Below are 15551 nucleotides of genomic sequence, written 5' to 3'. Positions count from 1 at the left end.
GATGGACAAGGCTGCTCTGTCCAGGGGGAGCCTCCTGCACCACCCGCCTGGGACATCAGGAACAGAATACAGACTGCACGTCTCCTGTGTGGCCAGCAGGGGACCCTTTGCACCAGCGCACAGCTGAGGGTCCTGATTGGACATTTTGCTTTTGGTGACAGGGCAAAGTCCAGGCTGCGAGTAGCAGCAGGTGACCCTGAACCCTGAACTCCTGACAGGCCGAGCTGATGCCTTGCTGGGATGAAGCCCCTGCTGGGGAGCACAGCACCCACTGAGGCCACTGGCCTGGGCTTTGCTAAGAATATCTACTAGAGCCTGATAGGAGGCCACACCCCCGACCTGCAGGCGGCAAACCCAACAGTGACCTGGGTCCCGATGGCCGTGGCTTCTCCGGCCATCAGTTGGAATAAGGCAACAAAACACACAACAGACCCCAGGGCGTCACAGATACATATATACACACACGTGCACACACCATGGCCCAGCCACCACACTGGGGATCTGCAGTGTCCCCAGGTGAGGAGGGGCGGCAGAAATGGGGTCTGAGGTCAGGGCGGCCTGGGAAGCTTCCAGAAGGCCAAAAGGAGGTGGACGCGGCAGACGAGGCAGCTGGCTGGGAAGAGGCACGCGGACAGGCATGGGGTCACAGGAGGTGCACACAGACACGGGGTGGAACGCATCAGGACGACGGGGCGAGAGGCGCAGGTCCCCCGCCAGCGCCTCCCAGGATGTTCCGGCTTGGGTGACACTGGGGTGTTTGCGGGGGGTGGCACAATGGCTCTGGTCCACAGGTCCCCAGGTGATACTGGGTTTGGGGAATTGATGGGATCTCGGGCTTCCTGCTCAGCTGTGTCCAATATGGCTCGGGCAGTGGTGACAGGGAGGTCACAAGTGTCCATCTGAGCGCTGACGGCCAGCAAGAAGGAGATGCAGCCGGTGGCTGAGGGTCCCCGTGCCCGTCCCAGACACTGGCTCCACAGCTCACAACGAGGCGTTTAATGAGACTCTGGGGTCTCCGGCCCGGCTCCCGCCCGCCAGATGCCTCTGAGGACTGCAGGGACAGCAGGGCCCATGCATGCTGGCTGCTCCATCTCTGCCCCGTGGGGCTGCGCATCCCGCCCGCGGGTCTATCGGATCCGGGTGAAGAGGTTAAGCACAGACACGGATTCCTGGGAACAGGGAACATGAGTGACTGTGTGCCAGGGTGCCCTGAGAACCAAGGGGCGTGATAGCAGGGAGGGCATGCACAGTCACCACCCACCCACGTTACCTTTGTAGAGCGTGTTTTGCTGAAAACATTCCAGAACCGCAAGGTTTCATCTCCAGCCCCGGTGACGATGGCCTCCCCGTCAGGGGACATGGCCTACAGAGGGGAGAGAGGGCCCTGGTTGTTCTCCAGCTGCAGCAGGAGGTTCTGAGACCCAGGCAGAAGCCAGGTAGGTGCCAGAGAACACGCACCCTGGGCAGAGGGCGCAGGGCACACAGGCCCCTGCAGTGGTGGGTCTGACCCTGGATTCTGGAGCTGGGCAAGACACAGCTGAGCCTACCAGGCGGCCAGGGACACTGACACTTATGTTGGACTCGACCATGTGGCTCGAGGTCTGTGGGGGGGTTCCTCCACTTCCCGCACCCCAAGACGGGGGAGGGGACACTGGTTAGTGGTGGCTTTGCTCCTGAGATTAAGAGCAGACAGCGGGAAGGCTGGTGCGTCACACCCTTGGCCGTCCAGAGACAAGCCCACCACGGGCCGCAGGGGGCTTAGGGCAGCAGTAGCCGACACTCACCAAGTAGAGGACCCGGTACGAGTGGCCAGTGAGCTTGGCCACCTGCGTAAGGGACGGGTACTTCCACACGAGGATCTGGTTCTGTGAGTAGCCGTGTGTGCTCACCTAGTGTGGAGACTGGGTGTCAGAGCCGCAGAGCGCTTGTGCAAGTGCTTGGCGCTGCCCTGGGCTGGACCGCCTCCGCACCCCGCAGTGCGTACTCACCAGCTCGTTGGCATGTTTGGACCAGGCCAGATTGCACACTTGTGAGCCGGTATCGATGCACTGGAGTGGCTGGCCTGTCAGGGTGTTCCAGAAGCGGATGCAGCGGTCGGCTGTGCCACCGCCAGACGCCAGCAGTCCATGCTGGTGTGGGGACCAGGCGATGGCCTTCACGGCCGCCAGGTGCTCCGTGTACTGCTGCACAGGGCTCACCGTGGAGTGGTTCCAGACGAGCAGCTGCGGGACAGGCCGAGGCTGTGACAGGGCCGCCTGGGGGCAGGGGGCTGCCCAGGGGCAGGAGGCAGGAACACCCCCCGGCCAACTCTGGGGACTCCAGGGATGTAGGCTTTGAATACCTGGGCCAGGACCTGTGAAGCGCCTCCCGTGGAGGCCTCAGGCTACCCCCGTCCCAGGTTCTAGTGTAGGCCAAGCTGAACGGTGGACAGGGAGGGTGACAGGAGTCCTACCTTGTTGTCATTGCCCCCCGAGGCCAGGAGCTGGTGGTCTGTGGACCACTTGAGACCACACACTTCCTGCCGGTGGCCCTGGAGCCGCCGCTCTGACTGCAGGGGCGGTGTGCGGATATCCCGCTGGAGGATCATGCGGTCACGGCTGCCAGATGACAACTGGTCTGCATTCCAGGCCAGCGCCCCTACAGGGTGACAGGAGGTCAGCCTGGGCCTGGTCCAGGGCTGTGGCCCGAGGGCGCGGCTGGGCTGGCCAGGTCCTCACCCACTCGCGCAGTGTGGCCCTCCAGCACCGACAGCTTCTTCCCAGCAGCCGCGTCCCAGATCTGCACGAAGCCTTTGTGTGTGCCCACCGCGACCAGGTTCCCCTAGGGTGACAGTGTGGCCAGGTGGCCATCAGGTGGGTGTGGGGATGAGAAGTCTGCTCATCTTGTGTTCACCACAGACGCAGGCGGTCTCTATAGCTCGTTTTTTTTTTTTTTTTTTTTTTGCCTTTTAAAACAAGGGCTCGGGGCTGGAGAGGTGGCTCAGTGGTTAAGAGCACTGGCTGCTCTTCCAGAGGTCCTGAGTTCAATTCCCAGCACCCACATGGTGGCTCACAACCATCTGTAATGAGATCTGGCGCCCTCTTCTGTATACGTAATAAATAAATAAATCTTTAAAAAAAAAAAACAACCAACCAAACAAACAAACAAACAAAAAACAAGGGCTCACTCTGTAGCCCAGGCTAGCCATAGACTCAAAATGCTACCCAGGTTGACCTCAAACTCAGGGAAATCCTCCAGCCTCAGCCTCTGGAGTGCTGGGATTATCCATGGGAGCCATCACACCCACTACAAACTGCTTTGCTCACCCCCTCCATGGGGCTCCGGGAGCCGTCTCCACGCGGCCCTCACTGGTCCTGCCCTGTGCTGGAGCACACACACCGGCCGCCCCAGCACTGCCGGCTGCTGGAAGGGCGGCGCAGTCTCACAAACATGGCTGAGGGCTGGCCAGCAGGCGGGTGTTTGTGTGGTAGGGAAGAGCGCCCTCAGCTAAGCGGCCTTACTGAAGATCCAAGGGTCAGTGGCTCCACCCTCCTACTCACCCGCTCAGACCAGCCCACGGAAGTCACCGAGTCCCCTTCCACAGAGAGGTCACAGAGCCGGGTCACCTGTGGGCAGGAGGCAGAGTGAGGGGCTGATGGGCAGGTCCTCAGACCCGTCCCTCTGCTGTGCCTCTCCAGGCTCCACTCAGCACAGAGATGGCATCAGAGGCTGGCAAGGAGACCAGCGCCCCAGAGCCCACGGTGCTTCCTGTCTCAGGGAGAAGCGGGGTGTGGGGGGGGCACCTGGAGGGCAGAGGGTGGCTCTCTGCAGGCTCCTTCCCGTGCCCTCCCTGCGGGCTGCACTGGCTGTGGTCAGACCCCCCAGAGGGGGCCTGGGCGCCCACCTGGCTGGTGCACGCGCTCCACAGGTACACGCAGGTACCCAGGCCCACACTGAGCACGTTGAGGGAGGACCAGTCCACCAGGTTGAGGTAGAAGTCGTCCTGAAGCTCCGGCGCATCCAGCACCTTGAAGGGAATCTTGGAGATCTTGCGCGTGGGCTTCCGTGGCGACCGCAGCAGCTTCTGACTGCGGGGACAGCAGGACACCGCTCGCTGCCGCCCCAGAGCCCCGGGTCCCGCCCCTACCATCACCTGCGGGCCTCGGTCCGGGCCCTGGCTCACCTCTTGTTGCTAACAGGGGACAAGGAGTACGGGGACACGTCGTTGCCGTCATCAGGACTCGAGCGCTTGCTGCTGAGGGAATACTGGGGGCAGGGACACCGCACTGAGCGGCTGCTGTAGCCTGGGGACTTGGAAACCCTGAGCACCCCAAAGCTGACACATACTGGGCAGGAGGCCGCAGAAGGACAGAACAGGTCCGGACCCCCACCCCCGATCCCCCGCGCGCAGCCCCCTCCCTCGAGGGCACCTGGCTGCCACTGGCTCACCGTGAAGAGGCCCTTGTGCTCAGGCGTGGATGGCTGCAGCCGCCGATCCTCCGTCTGCGGGTCCTGCACCTTCTCAATGCCGGCGCCCAGCAGCTCGTTCTTCAGCAGCGCCGAGTAGGCCAGGCCATCTGCAGGGGGGCCGAGGCTGTTGGGAGCGTCTCTGGGGCGGGGCCTCGGGCGGGTGGAGTCGGTGGGGCGGGGCCTAAGGGGAGGGCAGACTAGCTGGGCGGGGCCTGTGGCTGAGTGGGCGGGGCCGACCCTCACCTTTGCCGTTGTCTGAGGTGGCATCCTTGGCCTTGCGGTTCTGGCTGGGGGACTTCTCGTTTTCCTACGGGAGAGGAACCCGTGAGGGGCGCCGCAACACGGGGCTGTGCCCACCTCAGGGTGACAGGCCCCGCGCCCTGCCCAGCCTGGCTCTCACATTGATCCTGTGGAAGTTCACGCTCCAGTTGGCTCCGGCCCGCGAGGGGATGAAGCGGTCACCATGCTTGCTGGGCGAGGACACTGGGGAGTTGGCTGGTGTCAGGGTCCTCCGCATCTCTGAGACCTGGGGGAGGACTGGGGGGGTTAGCTGCGGTGACCCCCAGGGCAGGCCCCTCAGCCCATGCACAGTGTCCTTTCCTACAGGGGTGGCCCGGTCACTCACACATGGCACTGTGTTCTCATTCTGGATGATGATCTGACGCAGGAGTCTGCGCTCATAGTCCTGGTCCATGGCGGGCGGGGCGGGGCCCGCAGCCGAGGGCAGCCTGCAGGGTGGACAGAAGGAAGCTCATAGCAGCCCAGGCCCCGTAAACACAACTGTGAAGAAAACAGGCTACTGGGCTGTTTTGCAAATTTTATTTTTGATACAAGGTCTCATGTAGCCCAGGCTGACCACCAACCTCTAAGAAGCAAAGGAGAACCTTGAATGTATGTCACCGTACCTAGGGAGCACATCCCAGGTGTCACCATACCTAGGGAGCACATCCCAGGTGTCACCATGCCTAGGGAGCACATCCCATGTGTCACCATACCTAGGGAGCACATCCCAGGTGTCACCATACCTAGGGAGCACATCCCAGGTGTCACCATACCTAGGGAGCACATCCCAGGTGTCACCGTGCCTAGGGAGCACATCCCAGGTGTCACCGGCCTAGGGAGCACATCCCAGGTGTCACCATACCTAGGGAGCACATCCCAGGTGTCACCGTGCCTAGGGAGCACATCCCAGGTGTCACCGGCCTAGGGAGCACATCCCAGGTGTCAAGGACTCAGCATCCCTTAGCCTGGAAGCAGGTGCTGTGTGCCCCAGGGGTGGGTGGGTGGGTGGGTAGCGGGATCCATTCTGGTCCTGCCATTCCAGCAGCTTCAGGCTGGCCCTGCATGCACCTGAGTGTGTCATGTGCAGTGAGCCTCAGTCCCTGGAGTGTCCAGTCTAGCGGGGAGGTGTGGCCACTACCAAGCCATGAGTGTGGGGGAATTGGGGACATGGCCTTCATAGGAATTGGAGCAACTGTGTGTGACCCATGACCCTTGGTGCCCACTCAGACACCTTACACTTGAGGTGGGGGGGGTGTGGTCAGCCAGGGCAGAGCTCACAGGTTGTCTTGCCCAGGATCACAGGTTGTGGGGCTATTGCTTGCTAACACAGGACCAGGCCCTTGGCCGGCACACTATGGCTTCTATATTCCATGGCAGACCAGAAAAGGCAAAGGCCCCCACAGCCTGGGGACAGTCCTTGCTGCAGCACCCAGTGCAGAGCTCCAGGGCTGCCCACTTCTCCATGCCCACTGCCCTAGGCCCCAGCCCCACAGGGCCCCTCTGGCCTGAGCCCTGAGTCTTCCCTCCCCGCAAGGTTGAACACACTGAACACAGAGAAACACCAAAAGCAGAAGCAAGAGATACTCCAGCATCCTTCCCCAGGACACTCCACTTTCCTTGACTGAAGCAGCGTGGTCCTCATTCCACACCAGCTCCCCCGCCTCCCTGGAGCCTGGCCCTCTCTCAGGCTCCAGTCCCTCAAACAGCTGAAGGACTATGTGGCCGAGACCTGTACTATATTCCCAGATGTCCACCTGAGACGGACGACCCCCATGCTGAAGCCTGTACAGCTGCAGGTCCAGCCACACACTGGAGCATTACTCAGCCATGAACAGGAAGGCACTAACATGACCTTGAGGACCCAGACACAGAAGGCCACAGTGTGGGCTCCATGACAGGAAACGTCACAGAGACCAGGGGTGAAGGAGAGGGACTGCCACCCACCACTCAATCCAACCACCACCCTGGAGACAGGCTCCCACTGTGTACCAGGCTGCTCTGGAGTGTTTGGAGTATCAGGAGTTCAAGTCCATCGTTAGATGCACAAGCAGAAGGTCGGCCTGCTCACATGAGCCTGGAAGATGCGAGGCCAGGGCAGTGAAAGGCAGGCCTGGGATCGTTCAAACGAGTCACCTGCCACTGCAGCTAAGGCCGACTCGGGGGCGGATCCAGACCATTCCTGCTCCGAGCACTCTGGTCCCAGGCCCACCTTTCACTCACACAAAGCTTGGGGCTAGGTGGGCACAGGTGGAGTGGTGGCGATGTGAGGCTGAGGGTTTGCAGGGGGAGCTGAGGCACAGCCCCTGCCTGGTGGCACAGCCCCTGCCTGGTGGTCTGGCAGGGCGGACCCGCCCCTCCCTCTGCCTGGCCCTGAGGGAGAGGCTGGATTTTCTCTTGCTCCCTGGTCCCAGGAGGCCAGGGGACAATCTTCCTGCTGGTCCCTAGTCCCTAGGTGCAATCTTGACCCAGCAGCCGGGTGGCCTAGGCCCACGAACTCCCATCAGGCAGCAGGGCCTGGCTCCAAGCCTGGCCCACTCTTCCTAAGCCCAGTCTGGCCCAGCCAACCCTTGGGAGCTGCTCTGGGTCCTGCAGCTTCCTGCTGTGTGTCAGTCTCCCTCAGGCACCCTGACCCTGGCTGTGTCCCAGGATGCTGTGGGCGGAGGTGTCTAGGCATGCAATGGTGCCCAGCGCCCAGCAGGGCCCAAGCCGTCCCGGTGTGGTGCCCACCGGGGCCAAGAATACATGAGCGTGAGTGGAGCCACGGAGGTGATGGGGCCATCAGTCCTGTGGCTGCCCCAGCCAGTGCCACCAGGAGCCAGGGTGGCACCAGCCACCCACCCCCATTGCACGCTTGTCCTCTTGCTTGGCACTGGGTACTAGAAAGCCCTTGGGATCCTGCCACCAGGAAGCTTCCCCCAAGGACGGAAGTTCAGCTCCTCTGGCCCTCAACCACTGGTCACACCCTCCAGGGGCTACAAACCTTGAAAAACTGGTCCCCACAGCTTGTGTGTCAAAGAACCCAAGGAGAGCCCCCACCTGGAGCCAAGTGTGGGGATTCGCCATACTGCACTATGGCCATGGTGGCGCTTGCTGGGCCCGCAGGGTGCTGAGTCGTACTCCTGGTCTCCACCCACTCCATGTCAGGAGCCCCCAAGTCCTGACAGACACGTGTCCCCAGAGTCAGGAACACCCCACACTCCTAGTTAGGACAACAGAGACTGCTCAAGGCACTCCAGCGTGGAGCAGGTGGGAGAAGAGGCTGGCGGCCAGCTGCACCCAAGGCCCTGGCACCACCCCCCCCCAGGCCCAGCAAAGCACCAGGCCTTTTCACCCCATTCTTCCCCTCCGTCACAACTGGTGGCAGCCATGTGGTCAGGACTGCTACCTGCCCTGGAAACTCACAGGGTGCCTGAAGAGCTGAGCCGTGAGAGGCCCGAGGACAGAGCTCGGTCAGCTCCTGAAGCAGTGCCCACCTGGGGGTGCCTAGACCCAAGGCCCCTCATACGTGACCTTAAATCGATTTCCCACAGAGCTCATGTGCTGACCGGAGCCTGTGCTCCACAGACGCCCTTAGGGGCCAAGGGCAGGGATTTCCCATGACCCAGGCTAACAAGCGGCCTATTGACCAGCTCCCTGCACCCCAGGAATGGCGTCCCCACCCCACTTTGCTCTCACTTGTGTCCCGGTGAGACACATAGCTCTGGTCAGAGTCTCCAAGAGACCCTACGCCCAGGAACCTTTGAGTAGGTGCATGGGAGACCTGGGTTCACTCTCAGGACCTTGGGCTCTTCCTCTGAGTGTGTGTGTGTGTTTGGGGGAGGGTGGGAGACACCTGCGGAGCTGGGGCGGCACGAAGGGTCTGAGAAAGGATAGAAGGAGCCAGTCAGTAAGTGGTGGCCGGTGCAGCAGACGCAGAAGCGGGCACAAGACAGGCCCCAGACGGCATTTCACTCTTGCGCATCAGCCTTCCCGCCACAGGAAACGACCAAAGCAGGGGTCTTGACAGCTCCCGTTAGCGAGGGACCCCAGGGGTACTGTAGCTGCCCTGGATGCCTGGGGTCTGACCAAGTCACCTCCCCCCGCCCCCCGCCGGGGGTCCAGGGTGCAGGAACATCCCCAACAGGCGTGTGCACACCGTTCATTTGTTCTTCTGATGCTGTGCCGCTCTCAGCCAGCCTGTGCCAGCTGAGCAGACCAGGTGGCCATCACTGTCCTTCAGAGCTGGCCCATGGGGAGAGACACCTGCCACTGTAACCTGGGTCTCCATGTGACCCGGTGCCTCACTCAGGTGTGTGGCTGCCTGTGTGTGAGTGCCTTGCACACTGAGTACCCAGGGTCCTTACAGACACACAGGGGCTCCGTCCCCTGTGGGCCACTGCACTGCCCACGTGGAGCACAAAGGCTCCGCAGGATGTTGAGCGGCAACTCCGGCCTCCACTCACCCCACACCTGCAGCTGTCCCAGTCATCCCTGTTCCCAGGCATTGCCCACCCTGGGGGCGGGGTGCAGTCTCTGAGACTCTGGGGTTAGAGGATTTCTGAGCAAGGTGGGCTGCTTCCCCAGGGCAAGTGAGCCAGCCCCAAGCGCTCTCCCAGTCCCTGGCCTCCAGTCACCGTGCACACCCTTCACAACCGCACCAGGGACAGGAGAGGCAGGCACAACTCGTCAACGGTCACAGGAAGGCAGTTCTGAGGACACACTCAGCGATGGCAGAGGCAGAGCAAACGTCCAAGTGTGTGTACCCATCCCCAGCAGAGAAGGGGAGCCCATGTCCAGACAGTGATGTGGACTAGGGACGCCAGGGCAGGAAGCTTTCAGAGCAGAACACCGGGCTGCAGGCTGGAGGACGCCTTATGAGAATGGGTTGGCCTTTAGGGAGATGGAGAGTTCTAGAATATACACAGGTGATGGACGAACCACAACTGTCTGTTTTAATAAAACATGAGATATGAGAATGTTACCTGCATAAAGCAGATAAAAATCTGAGAAAACAATTAATAAAAACCAACTTTTCAAGCCAGGCGGTGGTGGCCCACACCTGTAACCCCAGCACTCAGAAGGCAGAGGCAGGTGGATCCCTGTGAGTTTGAGGGCAGCCTGGGCTACAGAGGGAGAGCCAGGCCAGTTACACAGAATAACTGTCTAAAAAAACCAAAACAGAGCCAGGCAGTGGTGGCGCACGCCTTTAATCCCAGCACTCGGGAGGCAGAGCCAGGTGGATCTCTGTGAGTTCGAGGCCAGCCTGGGCTACCAAGTGAGTTCCAGGAAAGGCGCAAAGCTACACAGAGAAACCCTGTCTCGAAAAACCAAAAAAAAAAAAAAAAACCAAAACAGACACAACAACAACAACAACAACAACAAAACCCCACCTTTTCTAAAGGCTGGTGAAGACAGACGGGACAGCAGCCCATCCCCAGAATGGCCAGGCATGCCGTCCTGGCCCTCGCGGGGTTGAGGCAGGAGGACTGCTTGTGTGCTTGAGGCCTCCTGAGCTAGAGTGAGAGTGTGGAGAAAAACAGGCTGGCCAGAGGCCTCCGCAGGGGAAGGCGACGGCCACGGAGCCTGCACACCTGAGCTGTGGCCCTGGGACCCACAGAGTGGAAGGAGAGAACTCACCCCTGCATGGTGGCCTCTGACCTACACATGCACACACAAGATGTACACGCACACCCACACATACATGCACGCACACATGCACGCGCACGCACGCACGCGCGCGCACACACACACTGAGACAGACACAGACACCAGACACAAGGAGACAAGTGGGGTGCAGACACGGCTCCTCAGTGCTCACTGTGGCGCTGGAGGACCTGCATTTGGCCCCCGACCACCTCTAAGTCCAGCTCCAGAGCATGAATGTCCTCTCTGGCCTAGGGCTCCCACACATGTGCATAACCCCACACAGACACACATTAGAAATAAAAAGTAAATCTTTAAGAAAAAAAACTACAGCTTTGGGGGTGTGGGGCCGCCTGCTGCACCTAACAGCTGAACTAGGAAGGAAGCAAGGCCAAGTGCTAAGTAGGAGGCTGAGGCAGGGGAATGCTGTCCTCGACCTGTGGCTCTGGACTCCCAGCTGCACACAGTGGCCGCCTGATGGACAGGTGTCCCCCACCGGCATCTTCAGGGCCACTGTGCAGGGCAGCGGAGGCAGGGCTCACTCCAGGAAGCAGGAATCATGGGGCGCTCCTGGTATCTGCTACTCAGGGGTCCTCAGAGGACCTTGAACCCTGCTCCTTCTCTATGACCCAGAAGAGAAAGTTCAGAAGCCTGTGCGTCAGACCCTGAGAGAAACTGGAAACATGGCGCACCTGGACCTGGACATGGCCCCCTTGATGACTGACCCGTCTTTCTCCCTCTCACACCCTTCTTGTTGCTATGGAGCCCAGATGGACCTCGAACTCACAACCCTCCAGCCTCAGGCTCCCAAGGCCTGTGTCCTGCCACCCCGTCCTGGCAGGCCCCACACCCACAGGGCTCTCCTGGACTTCTCAGGAGGAAAGAGCAGGGGGACAGCCTGGGTCCTTCCAAGCCCCTGAAGGCACAGGCCTGTGATCCCAGCCACTGTGGCAGTTGAGACAGGAGGATTACCAGTTCCGGGACAGCCTGGACAACCTACTAAGATCCTGTCTCAAAATAAAAGGAAGGGCTGTGGGGGTGGCTTCCTTGAGGACCAGAGCTCAAACCCCCAAGACTCTCACAAAGGGCCAGGCCCTGCTGAACACACACATGCATGTCAACTTCAGTGCTTCCAGCAACTGAGGCAGGAGGATGGCTGAGGCTTCTTGGCTGTCAGCCCAACTCTAGGCAGTGAGACCTGTCTCAAGGGAATAGACAGTGACAGGGTAGGGCACATGTCGGCCTCTCCTCTGGACTCTGTGTGTACCTGCACACATGCATGTACACCATACACGCACTTTTTAAAAAAAGTTTAAGGAAATAAATGGGGCTAGAGAGATGGCTCAGTGGTAAAGACCACAGGCAAGGAACCCAGGTTTGGTTTCCAGCACCCATGTGAGGTACCTGTAACTCCAGTTCTAGGACACGGCGCCCCCTCAGGCCTTTATGAGCACTGCACGCACATGGTGTGCATACAGACAAGCACACAGACACACGCGCGTGTGTGTGTGCACATACAGAAAATAAAAATAAACATAGCTTAGGGCTGAAGAGACGGCTGGTGGAAAAGAACACTGGCTATTCTTCCAGAGGAGCTGGGTTCAGTTTTCAGTACCAACAAGGTAACTCACAACTGTCTGGAACCTCAGTTCCAGGGGATCTGACACCCTCTTCTGGTCTCTGTCAGGCACAAATGTGGTACCCAGACATACATGCAGGAAAAATATCCATACAAATAAAATAAAAATAACAAACAAAAAGTCCATACGCACACCTTAAAAAAAAAAAAAGCTGGGGCACCACGGTGAGGGGCGGGGCATCTCTGAGTGAGGGGCTGGGGCATGGTTTCCTGCTAAGCTACTGTCTAGCATGTGCAAAGGCCCTGGGCTCCATGCCCAGCACCAGGAAATGAAACACACCAGTACTCCTGCAGCTCACACTTAGCTTCCAACCCTCTAGTACAAGGAAGCAGAGGGCTAGTATTGGCAATGAGAATAAACCCTTGACACAAGCCGCAAGACCTTGACCCACAAGACATACTGGGGTAAAATTCCTCAAGTACCAAGTACACCCTGGAGATATCCTTGGAGGAACCCCATTAATATCTGCAGCACCTGTTGGGCGTGGGTGCATGCCTTTAATCTCAGCACTCAGGAGGCAGAGGCAGGCAGGTCTCTGAGTTTGAGGCCAGCCTGGGCTACAGAGCGAGTTCCAGGACAGTCAGGGCTACACAGAGAAATTCTATTTCAAATAACCAACCAACCAAACAAACAAACAAACAAAATATTTGTAGCCATTCCAGCCCCATGAGAGCCAGAGCCACCCAAGTCCCTTTCTCTCCAAGCCTGATCCCCAGACCTGGGTGCGCTGTCTGTTCTAGGTGATTCTTCACTGGGGAATCACATTCATTCAGACTGCAGGAAGGAGCTGGGATTGGGGTCCGGCAGCCAGAGGAATGAGGTCATCTCCCACACAGGACAGGTAGGGGACCTGCTTCCCACCATATGCCCTGCACTAGGGAGTGAATATGGGGTGGGGGGCATGGAAGGAAGGAAACTTCTACACGGGCTGGTGTCAGGAGATGGGTGGGCAGGGTGATTTGAAGGCTCTGTAGGGGACAATGGCTTTGAATCAGGGATAGAGGACGGAGGTGCCCGGGCTTGCATTTGGAGACAGAGAGGAGGTTCAGATCTGAAAGGGCATGTGGTGGGTTTGGGGACACACAGACTGTCTTGGCCTTCTGGCCATGTCTCCCCTGAGATGAGACACCTGGTGCTGGGTGAACCACTGAGTGTTATGTGGCAACTTTAGTTCCACAATCCCATCCACTGGGACCCCCATGCCCCGATCCTGCACAAGGCCATAACTGAGACTCCTGGGCTCTGACTGCAATTTTAAGAGGGTGACTCAGATATGGGAATTCAGTTTGGATGTAGGGAGTGTCTGAGGCAGGGGGACTTAGATTTGGAAGTCAACAGGGTGTAAAGGAGTGGTTGTAGTTGTAGAGTTCTGAGTGAGCAGCATGGGGGAGAATGCCCTAAATTTGGGGTAATAGAGATCAAAAGGATAAGAGAGCTGTGGTGGGTGGACAGGACGAGGTCACTGGGTACAGATGGCTCTGGGATGAAGGGCCTCACCTGGGTTGTGTGGTTTTGGTGGGAGCAATAAGGCGTGAGCCCGGTTTGGGGTGCATGGAGCTAGGGGTTGGGGTGATACAGGGCCTGACCTAGGGTCTAGAGTAGCACATTGCCCTGGATTTGGACAGTGCCCTGCTCAGAACCGGGCTCTGGGGAAGGAGGGAGGGTTGTGATGGACAGGGCGAGGTCAAGGCGAGGTCGCCGGGCGTGCGCGACTCGGGGTTGGGGTGACGCAGGGCCTGACCTGGGATCAGGGTGCATTTGCACTATGGGGTCCGGGAGCAGCACGGGTGGCGCCCCGGATCCGGGGGACACGTCTGGAGCGGGGCTCTGGGGATGGAGGGCTCTGACAGACACGGCCAGTTGGCGGGGTCGGGGCCAGGGCCGGGGGTCGCTGCGATGTGGGGTTCAGGGTCAGGCGGCGCTGGAGCCCGGAGAAGGAAGGGGTCGGCCTGGGGGGCGGGTCCCCGAGTCACCTGTGTCCTCACCTGCCTCGCTCCCGTCGCCAGCCGGTTCCCGCCGGTTCCCGCCGGTCCCAGGAACACGCCGCGCCCGCTCGAGGCCCCTCCGCTGAGCCAGGCCCCGCCGCCGCAGCTCACGGGAATCCCCCGGCCTCCGCGGTCGCTAATATGGCGGCACTCAGCGGCAACCCGGCTCCCTCCCTCCGTCTGTCCCGCAGGCCGCGCGCGCGCCCGCGACCGGCCCCGCCGCCGAGCGCATCCCCGCGCCTAGGCCACGCCCCCACACGCAGGCGCGCCTAGTCCCGCCGGGCCACGCCCCCTCAGCCCTCCCCCTAACGCCTCCAGGGACTTCCATGGGGAAGCCACGCCCTTGACCACGCCTATCGCAGGCCCTCGCACAGGGCACCCGCCAATCGCCTGTGCCCTCAACTGAAGCCACGCCCCTACCAGTTACCCGACGCCCCTCCTGGGCCACGCCCCGGGGACCGACGCCACACTGCGTCTGGAAGCCACGCCCCCTGGACACGCCCACTCCGCGCCGGGCTCGCGCCCACCGCGAACAACTGCGCCTGCGCGAGGCAGCGCGGGGCAGCTCGGGAGTGTGGGACGTCCTTCAGGATTCAAATCAATACAGGAAGCGAGGCGGCACGCGTTGCCCGGGGCAACGGCGGTCGGAAGCGCGGTCCAGGAAGACTGGAGGAGTGTGGAATGGGGAAAATAACGCGGATGACTCGGCGCTGAGGAAGGCGTGGCTCCTGTTTGGGGGAGAGGTGGGGACGCGTCACCCCGAGACTTTGATTCACTCGACAGTTACGTGCAGTCACCCCGCGGACGGCGCCCGGCGCGCGGACGCCGCTGTGCACGCGCTTCCGTTTGTGTATGGTTTTGATTTTCGGAGATACCTCACTCTCTAGCCAGCTGGCCTCGAGCTGGAAGCAATCCTCCAGCCTCGGCTCCCGAGTTGCTAGGATGACATGCATGTGACAACACCCTACCCCAGCCTCAAAAATAATTTCATCGTGCGTCTACCGAGTCCCCCCAGAAACCCCAATGATGACAGCTGGAAACAAAACTCAAGAAGGCCCCGCTTCAGAAAACCTTGGGATGTGGCCAGCGAGACGGCTCAAAGGGTAGAGTGCTTGCAGCCAAGACCAATGGCCTGAGCTCAGTTCCGGAGCCCACTTGGTGGAAGGACGGAACCTTCCTGCAAGTTGTAACTTTCTGACTGCGCGCGCCACACACACACACACACACACACACACACACACACACACACACACACACACACACCTGTGGCTCCCCTGGCTAAATGACACACACTAAACAAACAGAAAAGACACAGAGGGCGAGCTGAGGGGCTGAGCTCAGTGGGCCAAGGGGGAAGGGTTTGTGCAAAGGCCCTGGGGTGCTCGGCACACAGTGCAATCACAGTCTCGGATTCTGGCGCCTGACTACTGTTCAAAACAAGACAAATCGCACCGCAGCAAGGCTCTGGGGGAAGTTGGGCCGTTCTCCTCGCTGGGCAGTTGTGAAATCCACAGCTTACACGGAGGGAGGCTAGCAGCTGTTCAGAAACGGAAACACAGAACAGCCAAGCCAC

General features: G+C 60.2%; 1 protein-coding gene across 1 annotated transcript; it reads right to left on the bottom strand.

Annotated features, from left to right (window-relative positions):
- Positions 1–432: 432 nt before the first annotated feature.
- Positions 433–14201, bottom strand: Fzr1 (fizzy and cell division cycle 20 related 1). The gene is made up of 14 exons (XM_052747046.1): positions 13979–14201; positions 5075–5177; positions 4850–4975; positions 4693–4756; positions 4429–4556; positions 4163–4245; positions 3884–4067; positions 3540–3605; positions 2718–2820; positions 2453–2637; positions 1989–2222; positions 1785–1889; positions 1271–1363; positions 433–1169 (listed from the first exon to the last, which is right to left on the bottom strand). The coding sequence occupies exons 2-14, from the start codon at positions 5141–5143 to the stop codon at positions 1128–1130; spliced, it is 1482 nt and encodes a 493-aa protein (XP_052603006.1). The 5' UTR covers positions 5144–5177; positions 13979–14201; the 3' UTR covers positions 433–1127.
- Between the last annotated feature and the right edge of the window lie 1350 nt (positions 14202–15551).

The sequence above is a fragment of the Peromyscus californicus genome, unplaced genomic scaffold, assembly GCF_007827085.1.
Source record: "Peromyscus californicus insignis strain IS unplaced genomic scaffold, ASM782708v3 Scaffold_1__1_contigs__length_55948999, whole genome shotgun sequence".
Taxonomy (NCBI): domain Eukaryota; kingdom Metazoa; phylum Chordata; class Mammalia; order Rodentia; family Cricetidae; genus Peromyscus; species Peromyscus californicus.
This window is presented reverse-complemented; position numbering and strand designations above follow the sequence as displayed.

Coding starts and splice junctions, on each gene's coding strand:
- Fzr1 (XM_052747046.1), bottom strand. CDS start 5,143: ATGGACCAGGACTATGAGCGCAGACTCCTGCGTCAGATCATCATCCAG. Junction 2,223..2,452: donor CGGGGGGCAATGACAACAAG/GTAGGACTCCTG, acceptor CCTGTCCCGCAG/CTGCTCGTCTGGAACCACTC. Junction 1,170..1,270: donor GCAAAACACGCTCTACAAAG/GTAACGTGGGTG, acceptor CCCTGTTCCCAG/GAATCCGTGTCTGTGCTTAA.